The sequence below is a fragment of the Tiliqua scincoides genome, chromosome 12 (assembly GCF_035046505.1).
Source record: "Tiliqua scincoides isolate rTilSci1 chromosome 12, rTilSci1.hap2, whole genome shotgun sequence".
In the NCBI taxonomy this organism is placed as follows: domain Eukaryota; kingdom Metazoa; phylum Chordata; class Lepidosauria; order Squamata; family Scincidae; genus Tiliqua; species Tiliqua scincoides.
This window is the reverse complement of record NC_089832.1, coordinates 17,761,387-17,781,207: the sequence shown is the minus strand read 5'-3', so window position 1 is coordinate 17,781,207 and position 19,821 is coordinate 17,761,387. Positions and strand designations below refer to the sequence as shown.

General features: G+C 41.7%; 1 protein-coding gene across 2 annotated transcripts in view; it reads left to right on the top strand.

Annotated features, from left to right (window-relative positions):
* The window catches only part of ATRX (ATRX chromatin remodeler), a 69,225-nt gene that overhangs the window by 33,295 nt on the left and 16,109 nt on the right, over window positions 1-19,821 (top strand). The window contains exons 11-28 of one of the 2 annotated variants that reach the window (XM_066639877.1): window positions 2,443-2,570; window positions 2,905-3,072; window positions 5,023-5,116; window positions 6,097-6,202; window positions 7,207-7,386; window positions 7,695-7,833; window positions 7,986-8,095; window positions 9,376-9,522; window positions 9,939-10,116; window positions 11,660-11,797; window positions 13,260-13,435; window positions 13,809-13,926; window positions 14,713-14,843; window positions 15,150-15,238; window positions 15,402-15,571; window positions 17,677-17,830; window positions 18,176-18,276; window positions 18,633-18,741. In XM_066639877.1, coding sequence (XP_066495974.1) covers window positions 2,443-2,570; window positions 2,905-3,072; window positions 5,023-5,116; window positions 6,097-6,202; window positions 7,207-7,386; window positions 7,695-7,833; window positions 7,986-8,095; window positions 9,376-9,522; window positions 9,939-10,116; window positions 11,660-11,797; window positions 13,260-13,435; window positions 13,809-13,926; window positions 14,713-14,843; window positions 15,150-15,238; window positions 15,402-15,571; window positions 17,677-17,830; window positions 18,176-18,276; window positions 18,633-18,741 — 2,436 coding nt within the window. Of the gene's footprint in view, window positions 1-2,442; window positions 2,571-2,901; window positions 3,073-5,022; window positions 5,117-6,096; window positions 6,203-7,206; window positions 7,387-7,694; window positions 7,834-7,985; window positions 8,096-9,375; window positions 9,523-9,938; window positions 10,117-11,659; window positions 11,798-13,259; window positions 13,436-13,808; window positions 13,927-14,712; window positions 14,844-15,149; window positions 15,239-15,401; window positions 15,572-17,676; window positions 17,831-18,175; window positions 18,277-18,632; window positions 18,742-19,821 lie in introns of both variants that reach the window. The other variant, XM_066639875.1, reaches the window with a different exon arrangement.

Here is a 19,821-nt window from a genome sequence, read left to right as displayed (position 1 = left end):
GTTGCTGTGGTTTGTTTCATCATAAACCTTTTTGCACTCCATAACACAGGTCTTCATAGTGTATGGCCCAGCAAGCTGAATGCAGTCCACTAGTCCTGCCTGGTGGCCCACCAGTGACTCCATAAACCCTACATTTGCTGCCTGCTTGGGGCAGCAAAGACAGGGGCAGGACAAATTTCCTTTTGATTTGGATAGTAGTGAACTTTGAACCACCGAAAGGGAGAAATAAAATGATCCTTGTCACAACTCCACATTGTTCTCCTTGCTGGCGCAGTTGCTCCAAATACAGTCTGTTGCTTTTCTACGTTACTGACAGATTATCCGTTTGGGATACAAAATATAGAGATTTTAAATTAACATTAGTCATAAAATAAGTAATTTTGAACTGTAATACTTGCTTTTATGCTGTACTTATTTTCCTTGTCTGAACCTTGCTACATCCATTCAAACAATGGCAGTAACAACAAATCTCATATAGGATACTTATGTCAGATTTGCCTATTTCCTATTGCCTATCTCCTTTTACTCATTGCAGGCAGCCCAATGACAGTTCCATACCTGTTTCAGAACAGTAGCATCCCTGTACCTTACAGAGAGATACTCAATATTTGTGGAAGGGCAAGAGAATGATCAAAAGCAGCTTGTCATGTGAGGGGCTGCCCTGTTGAAACAGATACAGCACCTGGGTGCCCGATTGAAATTCCACTTGTGCACATGCGGTTTTTCCTGGACAATGGTCATAACATTGGACCAAAACCAATCTATCAATAAGTTAGGTCAAGAGGGAGTTGGAATTCACCGGTTAGCTTTCCCCATTTCTTTTGTCTTTACTCATCAATAATATAAGTGTCTAGCAAATACCAACAGCTGAGGCTTCTGCAAAGCCATGCACTATCCCTTACAATTTGCACGAATTTCTTGCAACATGTCCTTGAAGTATGATCACCATAAACGATGACAATACTCTTTAGCATCACTTACATTTTCTTCATAATATTGGTAGACTGTAATAAGTGGCCAGAGAACAGTGTGTTCAAAATGTCAGTTCTAGTGGACTTTGGCTGGCAGCCAGATGAGGCAGACTGGTTTCCCTCAGAAGAGTGCCAACAGACACATGGTAGTAGCAGTGGTAGTCCTATGTGGGATTTTCTTTAATAGTGGGGACTTCCACATGCTAGTCTGCCTTGCTGCACTACATCCAGAGCATATACATACCCATTCTATTGTGGGTTTTGGGATGTGATTGTCTTTTCACCTCTCGTACTGCTTCTGGTCATTTCAGCATGCTTAACTTGCCCTAGTTAACGCAGTGCCCTTCTTTTGAAAAGGGGATTCCACAGACCAGAGCCCTAAGAGCTTGCGGGTGCCATGATTTAAACAAGACAAAATGGCAGCAATCGGGCAACTTCTTAAGGTAGGAGGGTTCAGAGGACAGCAGTCTAATGTTCATAGTACTGAGCGCCCAGCTATCATCCTGTTGGGTTGGGTTGCTCTCTCATCTTGTACCACGGGCATTATCACATTGGGCAAAGTGCTAGAATAAGACATAGAAAGAAATGTATGTACCCTTCCCAGTGATTCTGGCTCACTTAATTATAAACTGATTAATAAACTTGTTTGTTTTTAAGATGTTTCATTAGTAATAGGTTTATCTTTATTTTTCCTGGGAGACCTTGCCTAGAACTCAGGTGGTGTCACAGACTCCTTTTTGCATTTACGTTTTATTGCTTGTAGCTTTTGTGACTCTCAGCTGTACGAAGTGATGGTACAATTACAGACTTGGTTTATGCTGCTTAAAGCATGCCACTGTTTGATAGGCTCTGCTTCTTTAAAACCACTTATCTTTTTGCCTTACATTTTTTAAAATGCCTGCGTGTCCATAATATTTTGGTGTTTGGGATCCAGACATCCACGGCGCTTGTTTTCAGTATGCCAACAAGAAACCCCCAACCACACTTGAAACTCATGGGCCTTTGTGTAGCAGTTTGTGATATGACATTGAGACAAACCTGTTCCACTGGCTGGTGCAGCAGCACTTGGGGTTTGACCCAGGTTGTCTTTTTTAAGAATCTATAAAGATGTGTCCCTTTTCATGATTACGGATGCTGCAGGTCTTATAAGGGGTTCCACTGTTTGGCTAAATATTCTGCATAGTTAGGATAACGCATAAAAAGTGACCTTGAAGGGAGATAAATGAAAGCACATCCGTCCAGTGGAACTGCATCAGCTACAGAGATGCTGTAGGAAGGGCAAACCACCAAGGGTCAAAATGAGTGTTCTCCCACAACCCCGCGATGCACAATATTTCCACTTTCTTGATTGTGACCCAGTTTATTTCTTACTTCTTGTATTATCTGTTTTAGTATGTTTGTGTATTTACCTTTGTCATTTTTTAATTGCTGAACCAATGGAATACATCCTCTTTTTTGTTTTGCTTCAAAGAATTGCCAAGAAAATGCTTTTAGAAGAAATCAAAGCCGATCTTTCCTCAGAGGAGGATGCTTCTTCTGATGAAGAGTCAGATGAGGGGAAGAAGAAACGGGGAAAGCAAACCAAAAGAGGCAACCATGGTGAGCATCTGATAAAGCACAATCCTTGTTGAATCTGTTGTCGTTTCATAGTATGTATGTGGGGTAGTCAAATGAACAGCAAATTCTTGCTGCAAACAGCATTAACTACATGCATTTCTGGTACCCTGACTTAAAGGTTTGAACACAAAGGTAAACTGATTTGTTCAAACCACAGAGAGTCCTTTTATGTTGCATGTGGAAGGGGAGAGGGGCAAAGTGCAAAATCCCAGTGCTTTTCCCTACTCTTCCAAATTCCTCCCTGTGGGACACTAATTTCAGCTGGAACAATAACTTACCCATGATCTTCTTGCTGTCTTTTTTTCCTCCATAGCAGAAGAGAATGGAGAAGGTGACTCTGACTCTGATTCAGATGTCGAAGAAGCTAAGAAACCTCGATATAGACATCGATTGTTGAGGCACAAGTTGACAATGAGCGATGGAGAGTCTGATGAAGGGAAACAGGAGGAGACGAAAGAGGTTAAGCGCAGAAATCGAAGGAAAGGTACATAAATTAGAGCATGCATGTGTATGTGCCATATTGCCTCACATTGACGGTTGTATGTGGTAAAATCCTTCTTTTTAGGTTGATATGTGTGACCCAGCAGCTCAGGGGTCAGTGTCTCTGTTCTATCTACCTGGAATAGCTCCAAGGGGAAAGGGATGCTTGCATAGTGAGTCTCCGTGCAAAGCTAGTGCTTTGTACCCCCTCTAGCTATGCTGCTGCCTCCACTCCAGGATAGCTGACAGTCTATAAGGGTGCAGAGACATAGGCTGGGATCCAAAGAACTCCTTCAGAATTCCTTTTGAAGGGGGTGTCTTGACTTTTCTTCTTTTGACAGTAGTCCCCTTGCCCTGTCACAAACAGATTTTGAAATTTCTCCAGTTTCCAGAAGGGATGTGCCATGTACACAGAGGCACACTTGGACACGAACGTGCCTTTTATGATTCTTTGGATCCTGGCCACTGTGGTATCTGTCCTGATATGTGGAACAAGAATGAAGAAAGGCTTGTTGGACGCTGCTGAAGTTGGTCATGGCCTAACCTTTCTGCTTCTGTATCTACCTACTTGAGTCCAGATAATTCAACAAAGGACTGTCATCATTGTATGTTGGATAGGAGTCAAAATGTTTGTATTTGTCTGATTTTTTCCCCCCTTACTTTTTTCAAATGCTTATTCTAATCTTTAATTTAGATTGTCGGTTTATGGGACCTCCAAAATTTACCTTCCTGCTAAGAATTATTATATTACTTTCACTGTCATTTTCTTTTCTGTTTATTGGCCAGGATCCAAGGAACCTGGCAGCTAGCTAAGACTTCCATGGGGGAAGATTTGGACTTAGGTTCTTGACCCATCTGGATGGCAAACTGACTTTAAACATTGACTGGAGTTTTAAAAGCCATTTGGGACATGGAATGGGAGTTCTCTGGGCAGAAGAGAAATGTCAGAAATCCCACTGCGCATATGCAAGCCCCAAGTGATCCTTATTTTAGTGTACTTATTTTAGTTACAGTTTTTCTAGCGATGTTCCTCACAAGAAGCCTAGAGGAGGTACATGGTTTTTCTGTTCACAACAACCCTGTGACATCTGACAAGAAATACTGCCTGGGTCAAGATCACCCAGTGAGCGTCAGCAGTGAGCAGGTGTTGATCCCAAGTCTTTGCTGCTCTAGCCCAACTCATTAGCCATTGTCTTACACTGAATCTTGTTTGGGAGAGCTTACTGCAGTTCAGTGATGGAATCCACACTGACTCAAGCTTCCAGCTGCTTCCAAGTTTTTAAAGTCTTTTTGATCTTCTGGACTTGAAAATAATCATGCGTTTTGTCAGCAGTTAGATGGTTTTTATAAATAAAAAGTTATTTTTGTTTTTAAATGTAATTTTTGTTTTTCAGAGGCCAGTATTGATTATCTGTGCTATGCATTTTCACTGCCTCTACTAACTAGTGTTGGAAAGTGTCAGACTTTGAGCAGCAGCTTTATTTGTTGGTGTCAGCTTAGGGCTGAAGAGGTCCAGATTTGAATTCTCACTCGTTCCTGAAGCTCACTGAGTGACCTCAGATCAATCGCTATCTGTTGGCCTGACCTGACCCCAAAGGAGGAAGGGAGTGGAAGAATCAGATCTGTCACCCTAAGCTCTTTAGTGCATGATGATGATTTATGTGCTTGCTGTGCTGTCTGTTGCTGTTGACGAGGCTTATACATCTTCAGAATGAAGTAGGTGCTCAGAATTCTCCAGCTTGGGCTTAGAATATTAATGGCAGTGTTGTTGTTTCTTCTTAGACATGCCACATGCATGGCCAGCAGGTGGCACTGTTTCCCCTTCTTTTGTTTCTTGGTGCTATTCCAAACAAGATTTATAGGAAAATATTCAATAAACACTTTAGGATGGTAACTTGCACATTTTTGCTGATGATGGAGCAACTTTGCTAGCAACTTCTTTTTAATTTTAAAGTGAGCAGTGAAGAATCGAACAATTCAGAAGCAAATGAGTCCGGAGTCAGCGAAGAAGTCAGTGAATCTGAAGATGAGCAACGTCCACGAACAAGGTATCTGCATATACTCTCTCTCTCTCTCTGTGTGTGTGTGTGTGTGTGTGTGTGTGTGTGTGTGTGTGTGTGTGTGTGTATTTAATGGAAGTGGGTCTCAGTTTTTGTCTTGCAGTGAAATCCTATGCCTGTCTACTCAGGAATAAGTCTCACTGTGTTCAGGAGAGCTTATTCCCAGAAAAGTGTGCCTAGGATTTCAGCCTTAGTTTATTATGTTTCTATGGAGAAGTATAAGGTAAACTGAAATGGAAAGGAAAAGGTGCTAGAAGCAGTTTGGAAGGATATGTACAGAGTCTGTACAGTGGGCCCTTGGCATCTGTGGAGAATTGGTTTCACAGGCCCCCAAAATCTGCAGATATTTCAATATTCTATTTGTAATATATTCTATGGTGCTACTATAGTATGTGACTGTATTTGGGAAATGTTACAGATCTGTACTTTGAACAGGTTACTATGTATAGTAGCCTTGTATAGTATAGTTTTAACAATGATAGTAAATGAGACTTACTCCTGGGTAAGTGTGATAGGATTGTAGCCAAGGATTGTTAAAAAATTTTCCTGCTTGATGATGTCACTTCCAATCATGTCATCACTTCTGGTGGGTCCTGACAGATTCTCTATCTAAAAAGTGGGTCCCTGTGCTAAAAGTTTGAGAACCATCTGGAGAAATAGGAGAAGGAGTAAAACTTCTGGGGTTAAATGAAACTTCCCAAGCAGGATCTGTTTTTCAATCAGGTTGATTATCTGCTTATTTATTGTCCAGGTTTATATTATGTCGCTCCTCCACGAAGCCTGGGGTAATGTTCTCCCTCTCCTTTTACCCTCTCAAAACCGATATGTAAGGCTATGCTGAGATAGTGACTGCCCCAAAGTTGCCAAGTAACTTTTATGGATGAGCGGGGATTAGAACCTCAGTCTTCCTGGCTTAGGTTCAGTACTCTAACCACTACAGTAAGTAACACCTTGTCAAAATTTTTCAGATCTGCCAAGAAAGCAGAGTTAGAAGAAAATCAGCGGAGTTACAAGCAGAAAAAGAAACGCCGGCGCATTAAGGTCCAGGAGGATTCATCCAGTGAAAACAACAAGGTACTGTGCCAGGTTTGGATGTAGGCTTGTGCAGAAAAAGGTAAGTAGTGCTCCAGAATGCCTTTCAGGGCCAGCAAGGCAGGAAGGGCGGTAACTAGGTGGCTGTGAAAGCCTCACCAATAGCTAATTTTTGGTGATCATGTATGAATCGATTGAAAACTAGCACAGTAAAAAAGCTGAAACATAATATGAAAAGTGATCAATCACCAAGAATTTCCCAGGACACTTGTGGTGCAAAACAGCACAAAGGCATAGCCTTTTGTTCAAAGAGATAAAAAGAGAAAATACTGTGATGAATACATGAAGTATGGGTTTTCATATGGAGGGCTTATTTTAATATTATTTGCAAACATTTAGCTAATATGAGGGGTACAATTTATGGAAATAGGCTGCCAAGGCATATACACATGGAAAAAGGTTGGGAACCACTGCAGGAGAACCATTAATCAAATCCTTCTTCACATGAAATTTTATACATCCAAACAGGATAACTATGGGATTTCTATCATTTAAACATGCCACAATCCCTGGGGAACAACTCTTGAAACCTGGTGAATTTCAAAAGCAATTTCCGATGTGCCTGGAGGACTAGAATGGGATTGGCTTCCTGTTCAAAGAAATGTTCTGTTGCAGTCTGAGCATCTCTTCAAATGCTGGGCTTCATTTCTTAAATTGAGAAGTCATGCCAGCACTATACATACACACAACGCCAGCAGATTGGCCAACTGTGAAGTCCCATGCATTTCTATCTATCATGTACTGTTATCTGCTGCATTAGTTCTGTATTTGGTGCCGTATAAGTAGCATATGAATTCCATTGGCATCCTTCAGTCTCCGAAGACTATGGTATCACGCTCTGAAAAGTGGTTCTGGAAGCATATAAATGTGATAGCAAATTTCACTGTTTGGCTAATTTTTTGTTGCTATTACTATATTTTTACTATGATTTTGAATACAAAAAGGTTTTAGCCTTTTCTCCAGTATTTTTCTTTGGATTTTAACAGAGCAATTCCGAGAATGATGAGAACGATGATTCAAAATCTCCTGGGAAAGGGCGGAAAAAAATAAGAAAAATTATTAAGGATGATAAGCTGAGAACAGAAACGCAGAATGCGTTGAAAGAAGAGGAAGAGAGAAGAAGGCGCATTGCAGAAAGGGAGCGTGAGAGAGAGAAGCTAAGAGAAGTACTTTTTCTTTTCTTTTTACAAAAGATCATGATTTCAACAAAATGTACTCTGCTGTTTCAGAAGATTTGCACAGTTGTACAAAGATAATGGGTTTTGCAGGGGTTTTTAAGCAATAACATCAGTTGTCAGTGAATACAGAGTAGTTGCATCACACCTTGATACAAAGTCAATTCACTTTTAATACAAAAAAGAGATATCTTTGAATTTTGCCTGTTGCAAAATTGTATTTGTATTTGTGATGCTCTGTGCAGCTTAGTTTTCCTCTTACAGCAAGATGGTTTAATAACAATAAATTCATTTTCCAGGTGATAGAAATAGAAGATGCACCCGTGAAGTGTCCCATTACAACTAAGCTGGTCTTAGATGAAGATGAAGAAACCAAAGAACCTCTTGTGCAGGTTCACAGAAACATAGTTACAAAACTGAAGCCGCATCAAGTAGATGGTAAGAAGATAGGACAAAAAACTAGGCTTACTAATCTTTGCGTTTATGTTGTCATGATCAGAGCACGAAAATGGGTGTTTACCACTAAATTAAGCACTAATGCAAAGTATGTAACCTTTTCTTATGCATATTCTTTAAAATATTCTTTCTAGGTGTTCAGTTTATGTGGGATTGCTGTTGTGAATCTGTGAAAAAAACGAAGAAATCTTCAGGTTCTGGATGCATCCTGGCCCACTGTATGGGCCTGGGAAAGACCTTGCAGGTATGTTCCAAGAGTTTGTTGCTGAGGACTGAACTTGGTTCTTCCTAGTTCTCCCACTCAAAAACTGCAGGACTCTGTACTATGAAAGCCTTCCTTGAGCTGTCAGATCAGATTTGCCAGTTGCATTTTAACCTCTTCATGGTAGCTCTTCGTGTTCTTGTTTAAAGGGAATAGCACCATGTCCATTCGGTACATAATGGCTGAGCAGTGCAGTATCTGGAGGAAGGAGAGGAGAGAGACTTGTATATCATTACCCTCCCTCCAAATTGTTCAAGCCTTGTGCATTGCATAGTGGGGTTTGTAGGATCTCGATCACAACAGTCCTGTGAGGTATGTTGGACTGAGAGAGAGGGACTGGCTGAAGACCACCTGTGAGTTTAATGGCTGATTTACAGTTGAACTCTGATCTCAGTGGTCTAGGCCAAAGACACTGTCTTCTACACTAAGGACAGGCAGGCTTCAAGCTTGTGGGATCTACCTTTTTTGGGTAGAATTGTAAAGTAGTTGCTGGGGGGAGGGGGTGGCGTTTGGTGCAAAATGGTGTTTCAAAGGACAGTTACCTCCTACGCTTGGATAACCTGAATTTGCAGGCACCAATCTGCATCTGAGTTACTACAGATCAGGGATTCTACCATAGTGTAGCAGAAAGTGTAGCTCTGTCCTGATTTTAGTGCAGACAAGCACACGTGGAGTGGGGGGAGGAGAGTGTGCGGCCTTCAAAAATAGCCCAAGACATTTACAAAAAAGCAAACAACGTAAGTGGTGACGGTCTGCTGTGGGGGTGGGTGGGTGGGGGTGAGAGTTGTGTTGAGCAAAGGTGGTTTTAAATGCCTAAGGAATGCTCCTTCCCTGAAGTTCTACAGCTGAGATTACCTCCTCTAAAGCAACTAGTATAAGAATAAAGAAAACTTGAAACCAAAAGCATGGAATGTCTCGAATGTGCAGAGTACAAATTGTGTCACCTTTCACAATTCAGTGTAATAGTCTGGCTCCTACTGCTGCTCATACAGAACTGCAAAACTGCCAAGAGAGTCGCTTAGCTTGTCGGTTCAGTTTCACCAAGTGTAAGGATTTTATCCAGCAAGTTAATACAAAGAGAATCATTAATGTGCTTCCCAAAACTAATAAACGTTTATGTTTAATATCAAAATATGGAGGCAAAAGTGAGTGGATTAACTGCCGCATGCATTAAAGGAGGTTTGTAGATACATGTGTATATATATATATTTTTAATGTGCAGATTTTCTATTAATACTGATTTGCTTGACTTTCTCTTGAAGGTAGTTAGTTTTCTTCATACTATTCTCTTGTGCGACAAACTGGATTTCAGAACAGCTCTTGTTGTGTGTCCGCTGAATACAGCCCTGAATTGGATGAACGAATTTGAGAAATGGCAAGAAGGTTTAGAAGACGACGAGAAACTTGAGGTATTTTCTGTTTAAGATTTGGGATACTTACATGTTCTGTTTGAGTTGTGATAAACAGCACCATTCACAGGGGCAAGTCACAATGTTTACTGTTGGGTATATCTTCTAAAATGGTGTCCTCTCGTATGTAACAGAAGGAAAGCAACTGTCCCTCTTCACCCCAGCATGGCATCTTTTCTCTTATCTCTTGCTAGTGTCTCTTTTGCATCTTTTTGTAGATTTGGGGGACAGGCAGCTGTTTGATTTTATCTTTAGCTATGAAACCGTCTTTTTGTTGAAAAGCAGTATATAAATCTACTTAATATTGGAGTATGGGGGCAGTTTATTCAGAAGTAAATGCACTGTGAAGATCTCATATTCTGGGAGAGCATTAAAAGTGTGCTTGGGATAAAAATACACCCTTTTGTCTTCACAAGGTCTGTGAACTAGCGACAGTGAAACGTCCTCAGGAGAGAGGCTACCTGCTGCAAAGATGGCAGGATGAAGGGGGTGTCATGATCATAGGCTATGAGATGTATCGCAACCTTGCTCAAGGGAGGAATGTGAAGAGCAGAAAACTGAAGGAAATATTTAACAAAGCTCTGGTTGATCCAGGTAGGTCAGAATGCTCTGTGCTTTTTTTTTACTGTTTGATTTGTTTTTAAAGGCTGGTGCTCTTTTGTTTACCTGTCTTTAAGATGGGTTAAGACGGAGCAATTATCCAGCAATTCTCAATCCCCTGGCAGTGTCCCTCCTGGTGCTTCTGCAGTCCCAGGGCAGCTCACAGCTGGAACAGAGCTCTTTCTGGCAGTGATGGCGGAAGTAAGCAACTTGCAGCTACTTGTTGTCTGTCTGTGCCTAGGGCCAAACTGGTCTTCCCCTTCTCGCAGGAGGGAGAGGAGCAGCATGTGGGACCCTGGTTGGTAGCAAAGCCTAAAGGCACTTTTGGTTCTGAATTCCCAGGGATGCTGGCTGCTGGAGCTTAGTTCTTCCTAGCTCATGAAGTAATCTTCTCATACATTCTAAAATTTTCACACATCCAAACTTAATGAGCAGGTAACCTGCTGCAAGGTTGCGCTGGTTTGTAGGATACATGAGGCATTTACTGGTAATTTGCATCCAACATCTCTGCCTGCTAACTGTTAAATGGTGCAGCAGTTCTGAAGGAGAGGTCCATTGATGCTCAATCGGACTTCCCTTTGCCAGTAGATGGTGCTGTAGCCTGATCTCTTTTACACACACACCCTCTGTACAAGAAGCCTGGCTGAGAGAAGCTAAATTGCTGGATTCCTGGTGAAGCTTTTTTCCACAACATTCTGTAGTATGTGGGATTGTCTGCCAGCAGAAAGTGTGCATAGCTTGTTAACCAGACAGGATTGTTCTTTTCCATCTAATGAAGTGGAAGCGCATGAATGCAGTAAATGAGGAAGTCTTGAAAAGCGCCACTTGTCTTTTCCTTGCCAGCATTAAACAGTGCTAAAGGGAATCAAAAAAGATTGGGGAAAACATGTCATGCCACTTAATACTCAGTGCCTTTGTCTTGTATTTCTCATCAGGGGCATTGTACCCTGGATTAATTGTGCCACACATCAGCCTCTGGGAGGATCCCCCTGCAGGCGTAGCCAGTCCAGCATGCTAGACCTTCTATGTATGTTACTCTACATAGCACCTAGCAGCAGGGAAGCTGGAAAGCCAGCAGGCAGAGCCATTTCTGTGTGTGGTTAAATGGACATGTTCACAGTGCCAGGCTCAAGAGCAAGGTTGAGAGCCAGGGTTCCTTTCAGGATTATCCAACTACATTTTAATACGGAGGTATTTACAATGTTTGTTTCTAAATTCAGATAGGAAAACCTAACTTCATCAAAAGACTGTGCATGATTTGAGTTGCTGGACTAGTTGAGTCTTCATAACTAGTGGTTACTGAGCGTTATTATAGATTTTGTTCATACCCCAACAGTTATCTGAGGATTGCAGACATTGTTCTGTCTGCCTGCCCCCCAGCCACTTCTTTCGCCTTCACAACAACCCTGCATGATGGGTTTGGCTGAGAGATTGTGATTGTCCCAAGGTCACTGAGTGAAACTCATGACCTCGCCTGACGATCTTGCCACCGCAGCACATTGGCTGACGTTTGTCCGGTTTCTTTATTTTTAACCAGGGCCTGATATTGTTATATGCGATGAAGGACACATATTAAAAAATGAAGCCTCAGCTGTTTCTAAAGCTATGAATTCTATAAGATCTAGGAGGAGGATTGTTCTTACGGGAACCCCACTGCAAAATAATCTCATTGAATGTAAGTACTTTTTAAGGGAAACCCCAGCCTGCCCACTTGTTTTTGTACCTGGCTGTGTTTAATATGGAAGAAATTATGCATTGCTGCATCCTTGGTTTCATTCACTCCTTGTAATTCTCAAATACACTGAAGTGTTTTACCTGCACAGAGGTGATGATTTCTTCACTGTGTAGACATCTCCCCACTACTACTGTTTAGATTTTGAAGCTGACCAAGGCTGTGTAGCTAGTTTGGCAATTTTTCTAGTTTATAACAAGACTGTTTTTGATAGTTTTAGTGTTATAAGCTTGTGTAGTACTTTTCCTCTGCCTGTCCAAACAACATTGCCATGATAACCAAATGTTCTTCAAACTGAATTCTGCCTGCGTTACTTGCCTGCCTGTTAATGGTTATGACTTGTAATGAAAGCTTAATATCGCTGCATACAAATCATAAAAACACTAGGGTTTAATCCTGCAAAGTGCGGGGAGCTTCTATAGGGCCCTTGTGTCCTCCCCCAACCCCCGGCTGGTTCTGCACTTGACGCAGCACTGTTTTTCTGACCAGACCATTTTCCTTGTGCTTTTCTGCACCGTTTATGGGGAGTAGTGTGCATGTCAAAGGTCTGGGAACCAGTTTTCTGGGGAAAAAATTAAAGAGATTCCCAAACTGAGAGCTTCGCAGGAGACTCTCCAACCTGCCCATAACCTCACACTGGTGTTTGTGGGGATGCTGCAGGCCTTCAAACCTGCAAATGAATGGTGATGTCATTGCTTGATACAAGAAACACCATTGCCATTCACTTCCAGGTTCTGAGAGCTGGGGAAGAGCATTGCTTGCGGGGTAAGTTTGGGAAGCGCTGAATTAAAGGGGTTGAGCCAACTGGGAATGGTGTTGCATTGTTGCTGGATGCTTGGGAGTGTGGGGGTGCATCAAGCAGAGGGCTGCTGAGGGGGCAAGACAATATGGTGCAGTGGGCAGGAGGCGTGGTCTGGTGGTTGAGCTGAAGGTTGAGCTGGTGGCATGGTCTGGTGCCCAAATGGTTGGGCAGGAGGCGTGGTCTGGTGGTTGAGCTGAAGGCTGCCTGAAGAATGCTATGCAGGAGTGGTCCTGGTTGAATTCTGGAACGGAGACTGAAAGCTGACAAAACTGTTGTGAGCAGACAGAATAGCTGTTGTGACCTCACTGAGAGAGGGTGATGGAGGGCAATGCTACAGGAATGCAGAGGAGTGTGGGAAGTCAAGCTTTCAAGGAAGAATGATTAACATCCTTGAGTCTGTAGGACTCATAGTGTGTTGTGAGAGTCAGTGAGAGGCGGTATACAGTTGCTATTCTTATTATTTTGAAAATGTTAGCTGTGTTCTGTCTTGTTAGAAAAAGTAGCAACGTGTACATGCTTTGCCAGAGTTAAACCCATTCTTTCACAATTGATTGTTCTCATGTGGAAAATTGAAAGAGCTAAATTTGGTTTCTGGTTCCTCAGATCACTGCATGGTTAACTTTATCAAGGAGAATTTGCTGGGGTCGATTAAAGAGTTCCGCAATCGATTTATCAATCCCATTCAGAATGGTCAGTGTGCAGACTCTACCATGGCCGATGTCAGGGTGATGAAAAAGCGGGCCCACATCTTGTATGAAATGTTGGCTGGATGCGTGCAGGTGTGTGAATTCTTTTGTTAATTTGGCACTAGGTTCTTTTTTTTCTCTCTACCTATGCTTTCCCCTCCTTTCTCCTTCCCCACCTCTCCTCCTTTTAATTACACTTAATGTAGATGGCTGCATAGCTCAGTTGTATACCAGGTGTCTAGTCGAAAACCAGTGACCGTGGGTGTCTCTCAGCCAAGTCTTATTTTGCGTTCTTATTTTGGTAACTGCATGTACTCTGTGCTCCTAGATGATAACTTTCTTCACTGTCTCTTCTCTATTACTGTTTGTTCTACTAAGGTTAGGTTTTGAAGCTGACCACAGTTATTTAGCTGGTTGGGCCATTTTTCTGCTTTATAACCATATTCTGTTTGTATAACATTTACAGAGAAAAGACTATACAGCATTAACTAAGTTCCTGCCACCGAAATATGAATATGTTCTAGCTGTTAGGATGACCCCTCTTCAGTGTAAACTGTATCAGTACTACTTGGATAATTTAACGGGTAAGGCATTTTTTTGTGATTAATTGCCCATTAATACTGCTTGGGTGTGTGTGTGTGTGCGTGTGTTTTCTCTTTTGTACTTAGTTGATTTAGGATAGGCAGAAAAGAGAGATTTAGGACAGACAGAAGGGCTTCCACTCAGTGAGCAGGAGTTATTTCTGCTGTGCTGGGTAATAGATGAAGATAAATTAGCAGTGTGGCGAACACATAGTTGTACATTACCTTGACAGATGCAACATGAAAGCTCAAAAACATTTCAGGGCTGTGTTTTTGCTGCTAGTTGCCACCCAGTGGGCCAGATTCTGAAGTGCTTGTAAAGACTTTGCCTTTTAAAATGGAAGGCTATATTGAGCTTTGGAGGACTACCTTGTGTGGTCAAAGTTAAGGGTTCACTTAGATTGTTCTTGATTCCACTTGTGTGAGTCTTTCCCCTCATCAGGGTATGCACTCTATAAACCGGTAGCACCTAGGCCATGGTTCCAAAAAGCCAGGACCCATGGCATTCTGACTTGTGTGTATGAGCTAGGAGAGTCTGAGGAATATTAGATAAATTGTTAATTTAGAACTTCTGTGTGCCCCATTCTCTGCTTCTTGGAGAATATTTCTTGAATGGCTTTGTGTATATTAGGTTTGTATCAGAGTTTATTTTATTGTACAAGGGGGTGCTGTGTTTGATCTAGAGCGGACAGTGTCTTCGTTCCACGGACACATCTAAAAGCACAGATTGTTCGGCTAACTTGATTGCAAGTTGAATATTTTAGCTTAACTTCTGAGCTTCATTGTCAGGTGTTGGTAACAGCAGTGAAGGTGGAAGAGGCAAAGCTGGAGCTAAACTCTTTCAGGATTTCCAGATGTTGAGCAGAATTTGGACTCATCCATGGTGCTTGCAGCTGGACTATATTAGCAAAGAAAATAAGGTAAATCACATCTGTCTGTCTGTAATGAGAGCTCTTGCAGTGAGACATGCCAAGTCATAGAAAGTTGCCTGAATTAATGGAAATCTTTTTTGCTGTATGATAGCTAGTTTTTTCTTTTTTTTCTTTTTCTGGATATTTTGGCTGTTACTGTTTTTCCTGGGTATTTTGTCTTTACCAAATACTTTGAAATAAGCCCTTACCCTCCCTGGCACTGTTCATCTGAGTGAAGTGATGTTTCAAAGGCTAAAGCAAGAATGCCCAATTTAGTAAAAGTCCTCTTGTGAAAACACTGGTTTTGTTTTTCAGGGCTACTTTGATGAAGACAGCCTGGATGACTTCATCGCATCAGATTCTGAAGAAACCTCCGTCAGCCTCAGTTCTGATGAGTATCCTAAGTAAGTTGAACTGTTCCATGTGAACAACTCAAAACTGGTAGAATTTGGGTATTGTACAATTGTGGCTCAACACAATTGTGTGTTGAGCCTCAATTTGAAAAATAAGCGAATACTTCTGCACCGGCAGACTTGAATAATGAACTGTAAATGTTTATGCTTATAGAAAGAAGAAGTCCAAAGGTAAAAAATCAAAGAAAGATAGTAGCTCAAGTGAAAGTGGAAGTGAGAACGAGGTTGAAGTGATCAAAGTCTGGAATTCAAGATCTCGTGGAGGTGGAGAAGGGAACATAGAAGAGGAAAAAAATCCTCCAGCCATTGTAAAGTCAGAAGAAGGTAACAGAGAACTTTTTACCAGTTCTGAACATTTAGGCAAGACTGTGGAGGAATTTCATATATCCGCTGATGGGGGGGGGGTCCCATGAGGGATTTGATTCATTTGTGCTTGATGGCCCTCGATTGCTCATTCCCAGCTAGAGTTGGGCACTCCAGTTGTTTTGCACCCTGTGGTGCAGCGACTAACTCTTGATAGGCTCTGGAGGCCATGGCCCCAAATAACATGCACCTCTTGATTGGATGTAGCTATGAAGTTGGTAAGGACAACTAAGATTGTAATGTAATGTAAACCTTCTTTTGTAATGACAACAGATTTCTTTGCTTCAAGGAAAGAAGTGCTTGGGTTGTGAGTCAAGAGGCTTCAGATCCCACCAGCCTCACTGAAAGCCGCAACACTGGCCATCCCATCAGTGGCTGGCTGGCTGGCTTGAAGAAGGCTTTAATTTCTTTTGTTTCTTTAAAAAATTCCTTGACTGACCTGAACTTGTTAGTTCAGATGTGCTGTGCAGGCAGAGCATTGGCCAGTCATGGAATTTTTTAAACAAACAAAAGAAATTGAATCCTTCTTCACGCCAGTCAGCAATGGGAGATGGAGTAGTTGCTCTGATGAACCAGTGTTGTGGCCTTCCTTGAGGCCGGTGGCATGTGAAGCCTCTTGCCACCAATTATGTCTGCCACAAGCCCGACATGGGTCACGTTCTTCTGGCAGGCACCCTGTCTTGTGTTGGGCAGCAAAGGGTGGAAGGAGAAGGTGCCTGCATTTCTCACCTTATATCCCTTTTGCAATTTAAAAACAAATCCCATCTAAAGCCACATGTCTGGTTTGTCCCCGAGACTGGAAGAGGAAGTTGCAGATTGTGGCAGTCAGATCATGATCCAGACAGCACATGTTGGGTCTTAACCTGGTAGGATTTAGGGTAGATGGAAGGGGGCGCAAGGAAGGTGTGTGGAAGTAGCAGGTGAGGGGGGTGATCAGGTTGCAGCTCAGGACTGGCCATGAAGATGAGTTGTGCAGACTGAACAGCCAGGCTACACGGAGCCTGGGGATTTATGGTGCATTGACAGGCTTAGAATTTGCAGTATCTCCTGTCTAAAGCATACTTACTAAGGTACCAGGTTTCATTATTTTTAAGTAAACGTGCTTAAGTTCACGCTGCTGGTGAGAGATGACTTATGGAAGAAATACTAGCAGCAGGCATATTGGTACTAAGGGAGAGGGAGAATTCTGGTGAAAAATGTGATTTCTAACAAAAAAAGGAAATTTCCCTTAAAGCAAAATCTGGTGCTACTTTGCAGCAGTGGAGGCTTTTTAAATATTGGCTATTGCCTTGACAAATATCTTCCCCAGCTGGTTTAAGTGCTATTTTAGTGCGTTGGTGTGTTGAACTGCCTAGAAGACATTACCAGGAAAGAATTTTGTGGAAATAAGATGGTGCAGTGAGAAGGGAGATCAAAGTTTTGAGAGGAAAAGGGCTTTTAGTGTATTTACAATAAATCAGAGTGTATATGGTGCACTAATGAAGAGGAGATTAAAGCCACGAGCTTCCGGCACTGTCTAAAGAATGTAGGTAACATAAATAAACACAGCTTCGGAGTTCATTATCAAATTAGAAGGCAATAGATGTGTTTGTGTACAAAGTGGAGGTTGAAAGGAATGCAGATACCTAATGGATCACATGGATTTTCCAGAACAGATTAAACTCCAGTCTAAAGTTGGGCATCCAAAAAAATACCTCCATGGTCAAAGTAACCATGTATGTTGCTCTTGCTGAGGTCAGCTAGTGATGAGAACAGATTGTTGCAAGCCTCTGGCTTGCACTCTCCCCCTTCCTTTCCCCATACACCAGGGGAAGAGATTGAAAAGCCTCCCCTTTCAGTTTTGGAAAAGCAGCAGTCTCCTTGAATGTCCTAAATCATGAAACTAGTTTTTCTAACTGTGGTTAGCTAACAAACCAGGACCTGAAACCACAATTAGATCCTGATTTGTTTCGATTTGTCTGCTGTACTTTTATCTGGGCTTCTGCCTTAGAATGTTGGTTGTTCATTTTTGCTTATACTGAAGTATTTTGAGACATATTTTTAAATTACTCCCTCCTCCCTCCCAGGTAAAACCTCATCCTTGTCCAACCCAGGCAGCCCAGCTCCAGACTGGTACAAAGATTTTGTCACTGATGCTGATGCGGAAGTGCTGGAGCATTCTGGGAAGATGGTACTTCTCTTTGATATTCTTCGCTTGGCGGAGGAAATTGGGGATAAAGTGTAAGTCGTTCTCAGCAGCAGGAAGGACCCCGATGACCCTGATCTGTTGGCCACATACCTGCTCTCTCAATTTGGGGTTGTATGTTTTATTTGCTACCTGAAAGCACTCTCTTCATTCAGCCCTTCCTGGTCAATCTGGCCTATCTGGTGGGCCGCAGTGAAATACAGGAAGCTAGACTAGATTGGCCTTTGGCTTGTTCCAGCAGAGCTCTTCTTACGTTCTTATTTTAGATGCATAGGTTGCATTATTCCTGAAGTAAATGGATGTTGTATAAGAAGAGAACTGTTATGCTGGTTACATGTGTTGAAACTGAGAATGTTGCCTTTTCATTTTCTTCCTTTCAGCTTAGTGTTCAGCCAATCTCTGATATCTTTGGATTTGATAGAAGATTTTCTGGAGCTGGCAAACCGGGACCCAGAAGAAGACAAGCCTATAATATATAAAGGCAAGTACAGAATTGTGAATTCATAGAGCTAAGAGGCACTTTCTCATTTTATTAATTACTGTAACCACTGAGATTCCAGTTTTACATGTCGGTGCCCAAAGTGGCGCATTTCAATCTTGCATCTTTTTCAGTTTCAGAAGCCCTGCACCTCTTCCACAATGCAGAAAAACAGGGTCTTCCCTACTTATTGCCCTCCAGTACTTTTTCTGCAGCCACTCCAAGCAGTTTACTTTTCCTCTCTGTATATACGTTTGAGACTTGTTATTTCTATTAGAAATGGAAACGATGAACTAGTTATATGTAATTGCGTTTGTTCTCGACAATGGCATATAACCGCTTGTCTTTGGGGTCCTTAGGTGAAGGAAAATGGTTCAGAAATATTGATTATTATCGTTTGGATGGTTCTACTAGTGCTCAGTCAAGGAAGAAGTGGGCTGAAGAATTTAATGATGTAACTAATGTCAGGTAAAAAACATGCTTTTATGTGTAAAGTTCATACCAGTGTGCAAAACAACCTGGATTCTACATGTGGCATTCACTGCACTTTGATGGGCTACCAAGGGTTGGAGCGGCATGCAGTCTAATGCAAAGGGTTAGATGTGGGATTCCCCTCTGTGAGCCATTAAACTATGAGCTGAAAGCTCATAGGAATGTGTGATTCATAGCTATGTAATTACTTAAGCACATAGATCTGTGTGGTTCACACAATTTGTTCAAAAGAAGGGCTTGCTCTTTTTGCCTCCCAAATCTGTACTTAATAATAATAATAATACGTATTTATATATTGCCTTTCTGACCATTGACTTTATTCAACGCAGTGTACATTGGCAGGCTTACTCCAAACCCCCGAGGGAGTTTTTACAATAAACAATATGTTCTTAAATAAGATTTTTCTTTCAAGAACACACGACTTTCCAAGTGGAAAGTTCTTGTGTATATGCCTACTGATGTTGTAGATTGCTTCGTCTAATGAAGTGGGTTTTGCTTGGATTGAATACTGAATCTGTGTCCTTGGTAAATCATCTTTAAAGATGATTGTCAATAAAATAATCCTAGGAGAAACTTGAATTACCTGGGTATAGGGACTGGGACTTTTTCCTAGAGTCTCCACATTGGGAGAACTAATTACACATTTAAGTTTTGAGCTGTGAGCTCAAGAATTAGTTGCTTCCACCCTTAATGAGAAGAAATGTATTTGATGTTAGGATTTCATTTAGGAGAGGGTTTCCTGTTGTTCTGTGGAAGGCTTCCTGTTGAGTTTGTTGATTACAGGGTTTGTTCTGCCACATGTCCTGCCCTTTGATGTGGCATGCTTGCTGTTCCTAGAACATGTTGTGTAGATTTAGACAATTTCTGAACATAATGTGCATCTCGCTAATTTTCTATTGCATTTGGTCACTGGACTAGAAAACTTGCCTAATTTTTAGTAACTTCCAGAGGGTTTTCTTTTGAGGTAGCAGGTGTTCTTTGTAAAAAGGTAGCACAGTATATTTTCTCTTGGTTTTCTATTTTTATAAATGTGCACTTCTGTACTTTTGCAACCTT